We start from the raw sequence: 17178 nt of genomic DNA, 5'->3' as shown, positions 1-17178 counted from the left end.
GTTTTTTCCAATTCGGTGAAGAAACTCATTGGTAGCTTGATGGGGATGGCATTGAATCTATAAATAACCTTGGGCAGTAGAGCCATTTTCACGATATTGATTCTTCCTATCCATGAGCATGGTATGTTCTTCCATTTGTTTGTGTCCTCTTTGATTTCACTGAGCAGTGGTTTGTAGTTCTCCTTGAAGAGGTCCTTTACATCCCTTGTAAGTTGGATTCCTAGGTATTTTATTCTCTTTGAAGCAATTGTGAATGGAAGTTCATTCCTGATTTGGCTCTCTGCTTGTCTGTTACTGGTGTATAAGAATGCTTGTGATTTTTGCACATTAATTTTGTACCCTGAGACTTTGCTGAAGTTGCTTATCAGCTTAAGAAGATTTTGGGCTGAGACGATGGGGTTTTCTAAATACACAATCATGTCATCTGCAAACAGGGACAATTTGACTTCTTCTTTTCCTAACTGAATACCCTTGATTTCTTTCTCTTGCCTGATTGCCCTAGCCAGAACTTCCAACACTATGTTGAATAGGAGTGGTGAGAGAGGGCATCCCTGTCTTGTGCCAGTTTTCAAAGGGAACTTTTCCAGTTTTTGCCCATTCAGTATGATATTAGCTGTGGGTTTGTCATAAATAGCTCTTATTATTTTGAGGTACGTTCCATCAATACCGAATTTGTTGAGCGTTTTTAGCATGAAGGGCTGTTGAATTTTGTCAAAAGCCTTTTCTGCATCTATTGAGATAATCATGTGGTTCTTGTCTTTGGTTCTGTTGATATGCTGGATTACGTTTATTGATTTGCAAATGTTGAACCAGCCTTGCATCCCAGGGATGAAGCCCACTTGATCATGGTGGATAAGCTTTTTGATGTGCTGCTGAATCCGGTTTGCCAGTATTTTATTGAGGATTTTTGCATCGATGTTCATCAGGGAGATTGGTCTAAAATTCTCTTTTTTTGTTGTGTCTCTGCCAGGCTTTGGTATCAGGATGATGTTGGCCTCGTAAAATGAGTTAGGGAGGATTCCCTCTTTTTCTATTGATTGGAATAGTTTCAGAAGGAATGGTACCAGCTCCTCCTTGTACCTCTGGTAGAATTCAGCTGTGAATCCATCTGGTCCTGGGCTTTTTTTGGTGGGTAGGCTATTAATTGTTGCCTCAATTTCAGAGGCTGCTATTGGTCTATTCAGGGATTCAACTTCTTCCTGGTTTAGTCTTGGAAGAGTGTACGTGTCCAGGAAATTCTCCATTTCTTCTAGATTTTCTAGTTGATTTGCGTAGAGGTGTTTATAGTATTCTCTGATGGTAGTTTGTATTTCTGTGGGGTCGGTGGTGATATCCCCTTTATCATTTTTTATTGCGTCTATTTGATTCCTCTCTCTTTTCTTCTTTATTAGCCTTGCTAGCGGTCGGTCAATTTTGTTGATCTTTTCAAAAAACCAACTCCTGGATTCATTGATTTTTTGGAGGGTTTTTTGTGTCTCTATCTCCTTCAGTTCTGCTCTGATCTTAGTTATTTCTTGCCTTCTGCTAGCTTTTGAATGTGTTTGCTCTTGCCTCTCTAGTTCTTTTAATTGTGATGTTAGAGTGTCAATTTTAGATCTTTCCTGCTTTCTCTTGTGGGCACTTAGTGCTATAAATTTCCCTCTACACACTGCTTTAAATGTGTCCCAGAGATTCTGGTATGTTGTATCTTTGTTCTCATTGCATTCAAAGAACATCTTTATTTCTGCTTTCATTTCGTTATGTACCCAGTAGTCATTCAGGAGCAGGTTGTTCAGTTTCCATGTAGTTGAGCGGTTTTGATTGAGTTTCTTAGTCCTGAGTTCTAGTTTGATTGCACTGTGGTCAGAGAGACAGTTTGTTATAATTTCTGTTCTTTTACATTTGCTGAGGAGTGCTTTACTTCCAATTATGTGGTCAATTTTGGAATAAGTGTGATGTGGTGCTGAGAAGAATGTATATTCTGTTGACTTGGGGTGGAGAGTTCTATAGATGTCTATTAGGTCCGCTTGGTGCAGAGATGAGTTCAATTCCTGGATATCCTTGTTAACTTTCTGTCTCGTTGATCTGTCTAATGTTGACAGTGGAGTGTTGAAGTCTCCCATTATTATTGTATGGGAGTCTAAGTCTCTTTGTAAGTCTCTAAGGACTTGCTTTATGAATCTGGGTGCTCCTGTATTGAACACCCACAGTTTTTAAGACAGTATCCTGAAGACAGGCTATAAAATCTGGATATGGTTCATTTGCGCCCTGTAAAATTTTTACAGAGGAAGGGGGAAGATTTTTTTGCTATCTCTATGTTATTTCAGGCCTTTAAAAACAAAGTCTTGATTTTAGTAATGGCGACATTATCTAGGCCAGTCTGAGCATTAAGAGTAACATATTGGCCTTTGCCTGTGAGTTGTTCCTCAGTGGGTCCTGGGGGATCACGCGTAGCATTTTTCCTAACCTGCACATGCGCCTCGTCCATCCACCAGCTGCGCAATTGTAACCACTGAGAATGATCAAGAACAGCCTTCCCCCAAAGTCTCTCAGTCTATAGGAATTATCAAATTTTCTGATGAAAAAGCATCAAGAAGACTAAGGACAAAAGGAGATTGAGGTCCATAGTTAGAAATGGCAGCTTTCATTTCTTTCAAAAATTTAAATTGTAAGGCAGTAAATTGGACATCATTGCCACCATTTGGAAACTGAGCATTAGGAGCAAAAGGAGCACGAATAATTGGAAACAGATCCCGCTCCTCAAATTCTCTTATGTTTTCCTTTTTTCCCTCCCACAATGGCAGGAAAGGCACTGAGAAAACTTTGCCAAAGGTAAGGAAGCTGGGGGTGGTGGAGGCACTGGAAAATCCCCTTCTAACGGGGCAGAAGGAAAAGAAACCGGGAAAACTCGCAAAGGTGAATTAGAAGAATGTATCTGTAATATCTGTTGAAGCACTCCCATAATACGCTGTATGTCAGAATTCCAGTTAGAAGAAGGAAGAGTTGGCTCTTCCTCTTCTCCCCCTTTTGCTACCACCCCCATCCTCTGTTACCCTGGCATAAATGGGCTCCATTTCAGATTCATTTTTTCCCAAATCCTCAGATGCCTTTCCTCCTGTGGCTACATCGCCACACTCTGAATCAGTCTCAAGTAACTCTAATGCCTGAGTGATAGAGTTACACAAGGTCCACAAATTTAGAGGTATAGTATCCCCTAACTGGTGAGCTCTACACAGAGCTTTTACTACATGTAATCATTCTCTCCAATTTAGCTGCACTTTAGTCTGATGCTGAAACCAGTAACAATTGTTGTTCAACATGGGCAAACAATTGCTTCAAAGTCTTTTCTTTCACTTCTACTTCTATAGACAGCAACATTTCTTGAAGCAGCCACAAATATTCTGAGGCCAGAGAGGTGAATTCCCCATAATTTTCCCGTGGGTCCCCCTTCTGTACTTACACACCCGGGGTGCTCCCCCTCTGGTTCCTTGCTCTCTTGGAGCCACGGACCCTGCTCGCTGCGCCAGTTGTTGGGGTCCGCGTGTTTCCTAAACAAAGGAATGAACACACAAGACAACACAGGACAAGACATACATGGAGGCCGCGCCGAACGGCACACACTGCTTTCTTTTATCCAGTCATTTGTGGAATGTTGCCAAGTCACAGGGCATGTGTTGCTTCTCTGACCTTTCCTTGACTTGCAAGATCAGTAAACATTGACCAGTTCCCAGAGCCCACTGCTTGCAGCTGGCTCCTTTGTCTTTCCTGTTTTCAGAGAAGGACTGTCCTGCTTTGTCTGCAAGAGCAGGGCTTATCGGGAATGTCTCGTTTGCAAGCACACAGTCCTCTACACATTATGAGGTTTATAACATAGATATAAATAAATGTGTGAATATAACACAAAGGCCAAAGTAGAGAAGAAATAAAAAGTATACTACTTTAAGATTCTTATACTATACTTCATACTATAACTTGAAGATAATCTGTGATACATTAATATATACCCTATAAAGTCTAAAGCAATCAATAAAACAGAATTATAACTAAAAGAGATCAAAAGAAGTCATAAAAATACTTAAATCAAATAAAAGTAGAAAAAGAAGCAAAGTGACAGATAAAATACAAATAGCAAGAGGACAGACTTAAATCCAAACATATACATTGTCATATTAAATGTAAACCATATTCTTAGCCACAGTACCAGTCTCAATAAATTCGTAATGATCAAATCATACAAAGTATGTTCCTCGTCCACAAATGAATTAATTCAGAAAGATAATGGGAAAGTCTTGGTTTCTGGGAACCAAACACCAAATTTCTAAATAACTTACAGATTGAAAAAGAAACCCAAAGAAAGATTAGAACGTATTTTGATCTGGGCTGGGCACAGTGTCTCAAGCCTATAATCCCAGTACTTTGGGAGGCTGAGGCAGGTGGATCACTTGAGGTCAGGAGTTCGAGACCAATCTCTACTAACTCCCAACTCTACTCAAAATATTTTTAAAAATTAGCCAGGTATGGTGGCAGGTGCCTGTAATCCCAGCTACTTAAGAGGTTGAAGCAGGAGAATCACCTGAACCTAGAGGGCAGAGGTTGCAGTTAGCCAACATCACACTACTGTACTCCAGTCTCAGCAACAGAGCGAGACATCGTCTCAAAAAAAAAAAAAAAAAAAACTATTTTGATCTGAATAAAAATGAAAACATAATATTTCAAAATTTGTAAGATACAGCAGAAACAGCATTTAGTAGAAAATGTATAGCCCTAAAATATGTATATTAGTAAAGAAGAATGGTTTCAAACCAATGACCTTACCCCTTAACTTAAAAAAACTAGAAAACGCAGAGAAAATTAAACGCAAAATAAGCAGACAAAAGAAAATAGAAAAGCAAAATTCAATTCAATTTTTAAAAATAGAAAAATAAAAGAATTGTGAAACTAAAAGATAATTCTGTGAGAACATAAAAATGTTCTGTGAGTGCCGGGCACAGTGGCTCAAGCCTGTAATCCCAGCACTTTGGGAGGCCGAGGCAGGCGGATCACGAGGTCAGGAGATCGAGACCATCTTGGCTAACACGGTGAAACCCTGCCTCTACTAAAAAAAAAAAAATACAAAAAATTAGCCGGGCGTGGTGGCGGGCGCCTGTAGTCCCAGCTACTCGGAGGCTGAGGCGGGAGAATGGCATGAACCCGGGAGGCGGAGCTTGCAGTGAGCCGAGATGGTGCCACTGCACTCCAGCCTGGGTGACACAGCCAGACTCCGTCTCAAAAAAAAAAAAAAAAAAAATGTTCTGTGAGAACATAAATTTTTTTCTGACTATTCTGATATTGCCGTAATCAGAATAGTCAGAAAAAAATAGAGAATAACTAGGGAAAAATAATCTCATTAATAAGAGAGAAGACAGTGCTACAGGCGGCAAAGATTTCAAACAAATAATAAGAGAATGTTATGAACAACCTTATGACAATAAATTCTACAAGGTAGACAAAATAAATACATCTTTGTATAACACAAACTACCAAAGCTCACTCTATAACAAATAATCTGATTGATGAGCCCTGTGTTTAGTAAAAACTTAAAACTGTAATAAAAATCCTTCCTACAAAAAAGAACACCAGTACTCACATGGCTTCACTGATTAACTTTACAATATAAGTTAGAAATTACAATCATGTATCACTTTAGGGATACATTTTGATAAATGTGTCGTTAGGCAATTTTGTTATTGTGGGAACATCACAGAGTGTACTTACACAAACCTATATGGGATAGCCCATTACACACCGAGGCTATATAGTATGGCCTAATGTTCCTAGGCTACAAACTACAATTGCCTACAGCACAATATTGTAGGCAAGTGTAACACAATGATATTTGTGTATCTAAACATAGAAAAGGTATAGTAAAAAAATACAGCATAAAAATTTTTTTAAAGGCACATCTGCAAAGGACACTTACCATGAATGGAGTTTGCAGGATGAAAGTTGTTTTGGGCAAGTCAGTGAGTGAGTGGTAAGTGAATGTGAAGGCCTAGAACATTACTATATACTACTGTAGACTTTATAAACACTCTACTCTTACGCTTCACTAAATTTATTTTTTAAAATTTCTTTCATCAATAATAAATTAACCTTATCTTACTGTAGCTTTATGTTTAAATTTTTTAAACTTTTTGACTGTATTGTAACAACTTAGCTTAAAACAAACACACTGTACAGCTGTAAAAAATTTTTTCTTTTACAGCCTTATTCTTTTTTTTTTCCAGTTTTATGCATTTATTTTTTGACAAATTTGACTCCATGAAAGTGATTTATCACAATGTTGACTTTGTAACAGTGTAAGCACGGTGTTTGTGTGTGTAAAAACGTTGAAACTTCCTCAGTAAATGAAGAGATACCTTTTTTGTACACCTGCATTTGTGAAAGATAAAATTTTTTAAGATCTTGGCTCTCTGGGTGATTGCATATATGGGGGTGACCCATAGTAGTTTTTGATTGATTTCATCAAAAGACAGGTTTTTCATCATGGTATGATCACATTTACAAAGCTGGGTGCACACAATTGCCAACCAGAGTAATAGACATTTATAGATTTCCCTTTGACCTATTTCTTTATGAATACAATTTATCTATTCATAACTGTTATACCCACATGATTGTCATTGGTATACCTGAGTGTTTAAACTTATAAAAATATGTATACTATTGCCTATTTTATTGTGTAATGTGGCCCATGAAGTGTTCTGTTGTGTTTTTATTTTTCTCAAATAAATCCTCCTTTGAAATGTAAGTAAATATGTAGAGTTGCACAACCTTCACCACAATCAACTGTACAATATTTTCATCACTGCAAATGGAAGCCCCATTCCCATTTGTGATTATTCCCCATTCCTCTTCAACCTCCCCTTCCTGATCTCTCCCTACTATCAGCCCTAGGCCATGACAATTGCTGATCTACTCTGTCTCTTTAGATTTGTCTGTTTTGGACATTCCATATAAATATGTATATGTGGTCTTTTGTGACTGGCTTCTTTTCTGCATCACAAGTTGAAAGTTCGTCCATGTTGTAGCATATATCATCAGTACTTCATTCCGTTTTTAAGTTGTCAAATACTATTTGACTTGTTTCCATTTTTGGCTATTGTGAATAATGACATTTGAACATTACTATGTAAGCTTTCTTATGGATATATGTTATCATTTGAGTATGTACCTAGGAATGGAACCACTGGGTCGTATGGTAAGTCTGCTGAACACTTTCTTTTTTTTTTTTTTAATACTGTAAGTTCTAGGGTACATGTGCATGACGTGCAGGTTTGTTACATATGTATACTTGTGCCATGTTGGTGTGCTGCACCCTTTTACAGCCTTATTCTATAAGCTTTTTTCTATTTTTAAATTTTAAAAAATGTTTTCCTTACTTTTAACCTTTTTTGTTAAAAACTAGGACATAAACATACATTAGCCTAGGTCCATACAGAGTCAGGATCATCAATATCACTGTCTTTCACTTCCCCATCTTGTCCCACTGGAAGGTCTTCAGGGGCACTGATTCGCAGGGAACTATCATTTCCTATGATAACAATGCCTTCTTCTGGACTATCTCCTGAAGGACCTGCCTGAGCCTGTTTTACAATTAACTTTTTTTTTTAATAAGTAGAAAGAGCACACTCTAAAATAACAATAGTACAATAAATACATAAACCATTAACAAGTCATTTATTATCATTATCAATTATTATATATTATACATAATTGTATATGCTATGTTTTTATATGACTGGCAGGTTTGTGAATACCAGCATCACCACAAACACATAAGTAATGAGTTGTGCTACTACATTACAACAGCTACGATGTCACTAAATGGTAGGAATTTTTCAGCTCCATTATAATCTTATGGGACCATATATGCTGTTCATTGTTGACTGGAACATTGTTATGCAGCACATAACTGTGTATGCTTTCTATAAAAATTCTTCCAGGAAATTAAACATGATGGAATACTTCCCAGCTCATTCTGACACTGGCATTATGCTGATCAAAACCAGACTAAGATATTATAAGAAAAGAAACCTACAAAATAATATTCCTCATGAAGACTGATGAATTTCCTAACAAAATGTTACCAAATCAAAACCAAGAATACATAACAAGAGTAACATATTGTGAAAAGTGGGATTTATCCCAGGAATATAAGGTTGGTTTAACTTAGAAAAAGAAAAAAAAAAAAGCCTGATGTGGGGCAGGATCTTCTGGGATGACAGAGTGAGCAATCTGGCAAATACTCTCCCACAAAATGCAATGTTAAAACCAGACAAAATGTACAAAAACAACCATTTTAGAATGTGTGAAGTAACCAAAGGCACACGATAAACTGAGAAGCAGTACTTCAAGAAATCTACTGAGCCTTAGTAGAAATAGTAGGTGTCCATAAAGTTTTAGCCTGGAGTTGTCCCTTCCCTCCACCAGCTACAGTAAACATGAAAAAAAGAGAGAGGGTGCATATCTAGAATTAAAGAAATGATATAACCACCAACCTTACAGAAACTAAAAGGATTTCAAGGGTATACTATAAACAACTTCATGCTAACAAATCATGCAACTTATATGAAATGGACAAAGTCCTAGAAAAACACAAATTACCACAACTGACACAAGAACAAACTAGAAAATCTGAACAGACCATAACAAGAAAATGAACTAGTAATTAAGTGTTCTCACTAAAAAAAGTCCACGTGCAGATGGCTTCACTGGTGAATTCTAAGAAAAACTTAGAAAAATAAATAATACCAATCCTCTACAAATTCTTACATAAAACAGGAGGAAACACTTTCAACTTATTCTATGAGGCCAGTATTACCCTGATACCAAAGTCAAACAATCACAAAGAAATAAAAAATTCAGACAAATATTCTTCATAAATATAGACCCAAAAACCATTAACAAAATATTAGCAAACCAAATACAGCAACATATGGGGAGCATTATACACCAAGCAGTTTTTAACCCCATTAATACAAGGTGGTTTGACACCTGAAAATAAATTATTATATATTAACAGGTTAAAGGAAAAAAAACAGTATCATAATTTCAAGAGACATGGAAGGAGCGCTTGACAAAATTCATGATAAAAACTCTCACTGCTAAACAGAAGAGAACTTTCACAACCTGATAAAGGACGCTTACAAAAACACCTACAGCTAACATCATACTTACTGGTGAAAGACAGAATGCTTTTTCCCTAAAACTGAGAAGAATAAGCACATCTGCTCTTGCCACTACTATTCAGCGTTGTACTAGAGGTTCTAGTACAACTTCTAGTGAAGTTAAGCAAGAAAAGGAAGTCAAAATTGCTCCCTGGCCTTTTGGCTAAGATCACGTTCAAAACGAAAAAAAAAAAAAAAAAAAGAAAAGGAAGAAGAAGAAGGCATCCAGATTGAAAAGAGAGAGGTAAAAATATCTTTACTTACAGACAATATATTCCACCATGATTTAAAAAAAAAAAAAAACCCTACTCAACTATTACTAGAACTAATAATGAATTTGTCAAGGTCAAAAGATATAAGATTCACATATAAAAATCAATTGTATTTCTATACACTACCAATGAATAATCCAAAATGAAATTGGGAAAGTAATTCCATTTACAATAGCATAAAAAGAATAAAATACTAGGAAGAAAGAAACAAGGCTTATATCCTGAAAACCATAATACATTATTGAAGAAATTAAAAAAGATGAAAGAGGAAAAACATTTTATGCTTGCAGACTGGCAAACTCGCTATGCTATAGATAGATAGCAATTCTATCAAAATTAATCTATAAATTCAACATAATCTCTTAAAATCCAAATAGATTTGGTCTCTGGTTTTTGGTTTTGTTGCAGAAACTGACCAGCAGATCCTAAAATTTATATGGAAATGCAAAGGATTAAGAAGAGCCAAAACATTTTTGAAAAAAAAAAATGTTGGACTAATACACTTCTTTGATTTCAAAACTAATAATAAAGCTACAGTAACCAAGACAGTTGTTACTAACATAATCAACAGAACAGAATTGAGATTCCAGAAAAAAAAATCCTTGTATTTACAGTCACCTTTTCTGACAAAGGTGCCAAAGCAATTAAGCAAGGAAAGAATATTCCTTTCCAAAAATGTAAATAATGGATTCAGACCCTTACCACACCCAACATATAAAAACTAACTCAAAATGAAACATAGACCTACATGTAAGATCTAAAAGTATAAAACAGAAGAAAATCTTCATGACCTTGGGTTAGGCAAAGATTGGTTGGTTTTGATACCATAAGCACAATTAATAAATGAAAAAATTAGTAAGTTGGACTTCATCAAATTAAGCCTTTTGCACTTCAAAAAGGTACCAGTAATAAAATGAAAAGGGTAAACATTTCACCAAAGAGTCACAAATAGCTAACATGCACATGAAAAGATGCCAAAATCATTAGTCATTAGGGAAATGCAAACTAAAAACATGAGATACTACTACACACTGACTAGAATGGGTTAAATTTTAAAAGACTGACTGTATCAAGTGTTGGCAAGGATGTGTTGCAATGTTCACCCATTGTTGATGGGAACATAAAATGATACAAACACCACTGGAAAATAGTTCGGTAGTTTTTGTAAAACTTAAACATGCAGCTAACACATGATCCAGTCATTCCACTTGCACCCAGGAGAAATGAAGTATATGTAAAAACAAAGACTTATACATGAACTGTCACAGCGTGTATATTTGGAATAGCCAAAAACTGGGGAGAAACACCAAATGCTCTTGAACAGGTAAATGAATACGTTGTGCTATGTCCATACAATGAAATACTACTCTGCAATAAAAAGGAATGAACTATAGATACGGCAACAACCAACATAGATGAATTTCAAAATAATTACGCTGAAACAGCAACACAAAGCAGATCAGTGGTTGCTTTGGGATAGGTGTAAAGGATGTGAAGCAATAGAAAGAAGGGATTACCAACGTACCCAAATAAACTACCAGGGATAATAAATGTGTTCATGTGTCATTATCTTTGACATTGTCAAAATTTATTAAAGTGCATATATTCATTATCATAGTTAAATAAGTTTAGTTTATTTTATGTCAATTGTACATTCATAAAACTGTTTTTTAAAAATGTATCTCAGAACAAAAAAGAACTATTATGTGGCATTACAACTCTCCAGGCAAGAAAGAATGATGTCATAGACTGGGATGGAGCCCACAGAAACAGAAATGTAAGTAGATAATTTTAAAGTTTATTAAAATACAGAATTGACACCACCTTTTTGGTGAAATGGATACTGAGAGTTGAAGGAAAGGAAGGAATCAAGGACAACTTTTATATTGGCTGTGGCAACTGAGTGAATAGTGGTGCCATTTACTAAAATAAGGAAACTAGGATAGTATGACAGATTCAAGGTTTCTCATCACATCACCAGGAGTGGGTCAAACTGGTTTTACAAGCTTAATAGATTTTAAAACAACAAATTAGGGTTCACAGAATTCCCTGTTACCCACAGTTTCACTTTCTGTAGTTTCTGCTTTCCGTGGTCTACAACCCACAGTCAATCATAGTCCACAAATAGGTAAGTACAGTTTATAGAGTAAGATACTTTGAGACCAAGAGAAGAGACCACACTCGTATAACTTTTAACAGTATATTATTATAATTATTCTATTTTTAGTTATTGTTGTTAATCTATTACTGTCCCTAACATAAATTAAACTTTACCATAGGTATGTATGCATACAAGAAAACATAGCATTTATAGGATTTGGCACTGTCTGCAATTTCGGGATTCCACTGGGGATTTTGGAACGTATCCCCTGTGGATAAGGTGGCACTACTGTACTGTATCTACAGACATCTAGAAAATAAAAGTGGGATTCTATTCAACTACCACAAATGTGAAAAAGAAATCACGATTTTTGCAGAAAAAGAAAACAGTAATTCATGGAGATTACAAAATGTGCAAAATACCTTTGTCCAAAATAATTTTAAAACTAAATAAATGACTCTGGGAGGCTAAGTGGGCAGATGGCTTGAGGCCAGAAGATTGAGAACAGCCTGGACAACATGGTGAAACCCCATCTCTACTAAAAATTCAAAAATTAGCCAATTGGCTGTGGTGACACACACCTGTAATCCCAGCTACTCTGGTGCTAAGGCACAAGAATCACTTGAACTCAGGAGGTGTAGGTTGCAGTGAGCTAATTGTGCCACTGCACTCCAGCCTGGGTGAAAGAGCGAGACTTCTCAAAAAATAAAAAATAAACAAATGAATTAAAGGTAGATGTTCATGTTATAAAATAATTAATTACACTATTTTAATTAAATAATACATTTTACTTTGTGATTTTTTTTCTAGAAGTATTACTTAGGACTGTTTATATTTTTAACTAAAAATATTTCTGTCCATTAAAATCAAATTTCTAAGGGAAAGTACAGAATGCTACAACTTCTTTATTTCCTTCAGCATCTTTGCTTACCTGTTTAATCTTTCAAATAATGTCCCAAATTGCGTAGTTTTATGTGATGGACTGAGAATATCTTGACTTTTATTTAATTTGGAAAGCAAGGAATCAGAACAGTTAACATTACTGAGCTGAAAAAAAAAAAAAAAAATTGAAGAAACTGCCAAAATAGTAAATGTACATATATACAATTTAAATTATTTACCATAAAATGTCATGTAAATGAACTACATTTATATTTTAAAATTGTAAAAATAGTCCAAAAGAAAGTAATTTTGCTACTTATTGAAAACAAAATAAATACTTTCCTAACAAAAAAAGTCAATACCAGTATTTGAGTCATTGTTAAAATAACAGAATTGATATTATGGTAAGCTAACCATTTTCTCCAAATTAAAAAAATGAAAATAAAAGAACAAAAAAAACCACCCAGACACGAGGATCTTGAATAACTGTAAGTTAAATTTCTCTGACAGAAAATAATAATGTGTCCCAAGACAAGAGCTATAATTATCTCAGTTCTTCCATTTACTGAGTAACTTTAGATTGCTACTTTAATTTTTCTGAATATCAACATTATTCAGTTCAAAAGGGGGATAGTTTGTGAATATATAATACTATATTTTATTTGTTGAATACGTAATACTATATTCTCTTCTCTTTTGATTTCTTTCTTATTTTACGGGATAATGTTTTGCACCTCTGTCACTCTCTCATACGTATTAGTTAGCTGAGACATTAGTGTAAGCTCTCTCTGACTTTAGTACATTTTTTTTCCAATTGATTATTGGAAATAATCAATTTGTTAATGTGGAAAGTACCCTATAAATGTAACTTACTATATTTGCCCAACACTAATCTATTCAACAATGATTTTTATCTGTCATACATTTGATTTATAACTCATGAAACATAGAAATGAGAAGTTCAAACACAACCAATGACAGAATTGTCAGAAAAATAAAAAAGAGAGTCAAAAAAAGACACTGAAAGTCTTTGGGGGAAAAAAATGTACTAAAGTCAGAGAGAGCTTACACTAATGTCTCAGCTAACTAATACATCTGAGAGACTGACAGAGGTGCAAAACATTATCCCTTAAAATAAGAAAGAAATCAAAAGAGAAGAGAATATAGTATTACATATTCAACAAATACTACTTAACTAAGGATCAGGAAACCCCAAGCCACTTTTTCTTCTAACTTGTTTTTCAACCCATTTTCTTTTGTATTTTATAATTTCACTGTAATTATTTTCACTTTTTTTGAAATTCCTCCAAGTACACTATTAAGTACTTCCCTAGTATTTCATGATGTGACACTATGATTGAAAAGGGACATTTTCTCTTCCCAGTCTTTTACCATGTTAAGTATAACATTATTTACCTCTCTGGAGCTCATCATTAACCTGCAGTCTATAATATGTATAGGCAAGAAAGTTAAGTAGAGATTGCACAGATGTTTTATCCTTTATCCTTAAACTATTTAATAGAGCAAGGATGAGTTATAAGCTGATCTAGAATGCAGGATTTTGTCTTATGAAATATAAACTGAACGGGTAATAGAATGTCTTTCATTGCATCATTTGAAAAGTATTGGGCCTTTATAATAAGGCTAGCATGGGTCACAGAAATGTAATACTTCATTTTCCCTTATCTGGGAAGTCTTTAATAAAAACTTTAACAAAATGGAATTATATATAACTATCATATGGCATATAACTGATATGCTATAATATATAGCCATAATATAATTTCTAAAATTTAGAACTATAAATTAATTATAAATTGATTTATAAATAATATATAAATGTCATAAAACCACTGCATGCTAAAAATAAGATAAATTCAAAACTAAGCATTCCTATTAACAAGACATAGTGTTTACATAAGCATTTTCCTAATTACCATTTAATTAAATTTCATTTTTAGTAGATTATTTCCTGGTATGCTTTATGACAGATGTATTTTAGAATCTTAATATTTATATATTTTATATTTTTAACTTTAGAGCACACAATGATTGAACAACATTTTGGCACTACATATCTCCACATATTTGTATAGTATTGATCAAAAAACAAACATAAAAACTTGTCATCTTTCAAATTACAAAAAGAATCAAGCCATCACAATTCACACTTTAAGACTACTATGACATCTCTGAAACTGTATATTGCTTTCACAGGACACTTTCCATATCATGCATATTGGGTCATCATGACATCACCAACTAATCAATTACAGTGATTATAAACATCAACTACTATATAACACACTGAACTACTTTCAATTCTACTATCAATAGTTTTCTAATAGAATGATAAATTCCAAGATTTTTTAAAAAAATCACCCCAGCTCTGAGATTCACAATCTTCTACACTGCAAAGAATTAAGTTTTTGAGCTAATGGGAATTATCCCTAATTTATCTCCTAATTTTTTTATATCTATAGCAATTCAAGATGTAAATATTTTAAATCTATAAAAAGAGAAAAAAAGAGTTTCATGAAAATATAATGATATAAAATGCTAAGAAGTAATGATTCAAAGGTACCTGGTCATTCTGCTTTTTTTCATATGCAAGTTTCTGAGGAGTAGGTGCTATTCCGGGTGTGAAATTTAGTTTTGAAATATGTCTGTTAGAAGCTAACTCCACTGAAAAAGATGGTGGAGTGAAACTGCAGTTCTCTATTTTGCTGAACTGAGGGTCAAGTGTACTATATGAGTCCATGCCTCGTGACTATAGGAAAGAAGATAAAATCATTTACATTACCAAAATATGTAAACTAGAGAAGAGGAAAGTCAAAACAGTGAAATTAAAATAAGTGCAAAGGGCAGGGGTTACAAAAGAAAAAGTCCTAAGGCAAGGCAACCCATCAGTAATTGACAGAATTTACTAGGAAGAGAGTGGTTATCACTGAAGGCTATATACTCAAGAGCACCTTTCCCTCTGCCTACCCTACTCCTGCTCCTCTCCATCCTCCATTCCTGTAGGCTACCTTCTAAAGACAGGAAATCTGACTTTCATTAACCCATAATCCAGGTGACAAGATTTCTAAGGGATTTTAGTATCATTGCCATTATCTTTCTGATCTAGCTTAACTCTGGCAATTCAAAGGAAAAAAAATGATAGCTAACAAAATGACATTAGATGTTAAAGTTTCAAGCTTTAATTATATCTAATTATAATCTATGCATTTTCTAATTGATTAAAATTTTATTTGCTATACTTTGAAAGCAAAATCATCTTGGGATCCACGTGATGGTTGGACATCACAATTTGATATAAAGTAATCTGGTTACTATGTTTGAATAGATGAATTGCTCAATAATCACGTGAACCCAAAGTAAGAATCCCTAAGTGAATTGTCCTTGGCAGCTCATCAGTTACAAGCAAAATCAAATGTTATGCAAACATAGGCCTAGTCACATTACCAGTAGTCCAAAGGGATTCTCATAAGCAATCAATTAAAATATTCTCAAGGCATAGATTTTCCACCAAGAAAACTTTTAAAAGAATTAAAGACTCAAAATTTTCTTTAAAATAATTTTCTCCAGTATTCAGACATTTAGATCATTAGGTGGCATGTCACAATTGCTGAAATAACTTATAGAATTTTTTTTTAAATCTCACCTGGACTGGGCCAAGATCTTCCTTGCTACTTAGTCTTTGATAGTTTATACTAATGAAAAGAAAAATTTAGGTTAAAAATATAAATGGAAATAAAATTGTCCTTTCCTGTATTTAAAATTCATACTGTTCTACACAAAACACACAGAAACCTATGTAAATCATTACAGGGTCATAATATTACTCAGTTTTATAAAAATTATATTAATACTAGAGATAGACATTTTTATGATAAGGTAAGTCAAAGTGTACAAAATCTGGATCATTTGATAAAGGTCTTAATCATTGTATAATACTGTTAACAGCCAAACAAACAAAAACTGGAAGTAGAAGGTAAGTATTTTATACATTTTCCAGTGAGTAGAAGTGTTGATAATAACCAGTTTAAACATCTAATAATATAAATCCTAGCTAAAACCTACTTGGTTTCTGTATCATCAAGGCAGAGTTTAGAAGGTACACAGTGAGGAGACATTGGGAGTTCTAAATTATGCTTTCTTAGGGGCATTTTTATGCCTCTATTCATGTTCACATGGGTTGGTTTCCTCACAGTTTCTACAATAAAAAGTATGTAATTATAATTTTAAAATAAGAGTAATAAAATCTTGTAAAAGTACTGCTTAATGTATAATGTTCATTACATAAATGTACATCTAAGAAATTTTACTAAAATATTTACATTCTATCAGTGTTAATAAATCATTACAATATAAACAACTATCACAGAGACTTTAAAACATATTTTTCTTCATCATCTTATATACTCATTATAGGTGCCCTATTAATTTAGTTCTACATTTTCTTCCACCAAGATTTCTCCGATCTCCAAACTATATTGAATACTATGTTATATATTCCCACTGTACTTTATATTTTCCCTTTCTCTGGTCAGTACTTTCACCCACTGTATTTTTGTGATACACCCACCTCAACTATATACATAGTTATAGTGTAGATTTTATATCTTCTTACAAAACCCTGCCTCAAGCCATGCCTGTAATCCCAGTTACTAAGGAGGCTGCAGTTGGAGGATTGCTTGAGCCAAGAGTTCAAGACCTGCTTGGGCAACACAGT

At 34.3% G+C, this 17178-nt stretch overlaps 1 protein-coding gene across 1 annotated transcript in view; it reads right to left on the bottom strand.

Moving 5' to 3' along the window:
• C10H12orf40 (chromosome 10 C12orf40 homolog) overlaps positions 1-17178 on the bottom strand; it is a 121931-nt gene that overhangs the window by 83072 nt on the left and 21681 nt on the right. Inside the window, exons 4-7 of the mRNA XM_023182779.1 lie at positions 16527-16659; positions 16108-16156; positions 15028-15213; positions 12493-12608 (exon numbers count right to left, since the gene is read on the bottom strand). Of these exons, the coding sequence (XP_023038547.1) occupies positions 12493-12608; positions 15028-15213; positions 16108-16156; positions 16527-16659 (484 nt within the window). The remainder of the gene's footprint in view (positions 1-12492; positions 12609-15027; positions 15214-16107; positions 16157-16526; positions 16660-17178) is intronic.

Source organism: Piliocolobus tephrosceles, chromosome 10 (assembly GCF_002776525.5).
Source record: "Piliocolobus tephrosceles isolate RC106 chromosome 10, ASM277652v3, whole genome shotgun sequence".
NCBI lineage: Eukaryota > Metazoa > Chordata > Mammalia > Primates > Cercopithecidae > Piliocolobus > Piliocolobus tephrosceles.
Note: the sequence above shows the minus strand (reverse complement) of the source record. Positions and strands in the feature narration are given on the sequence as shown.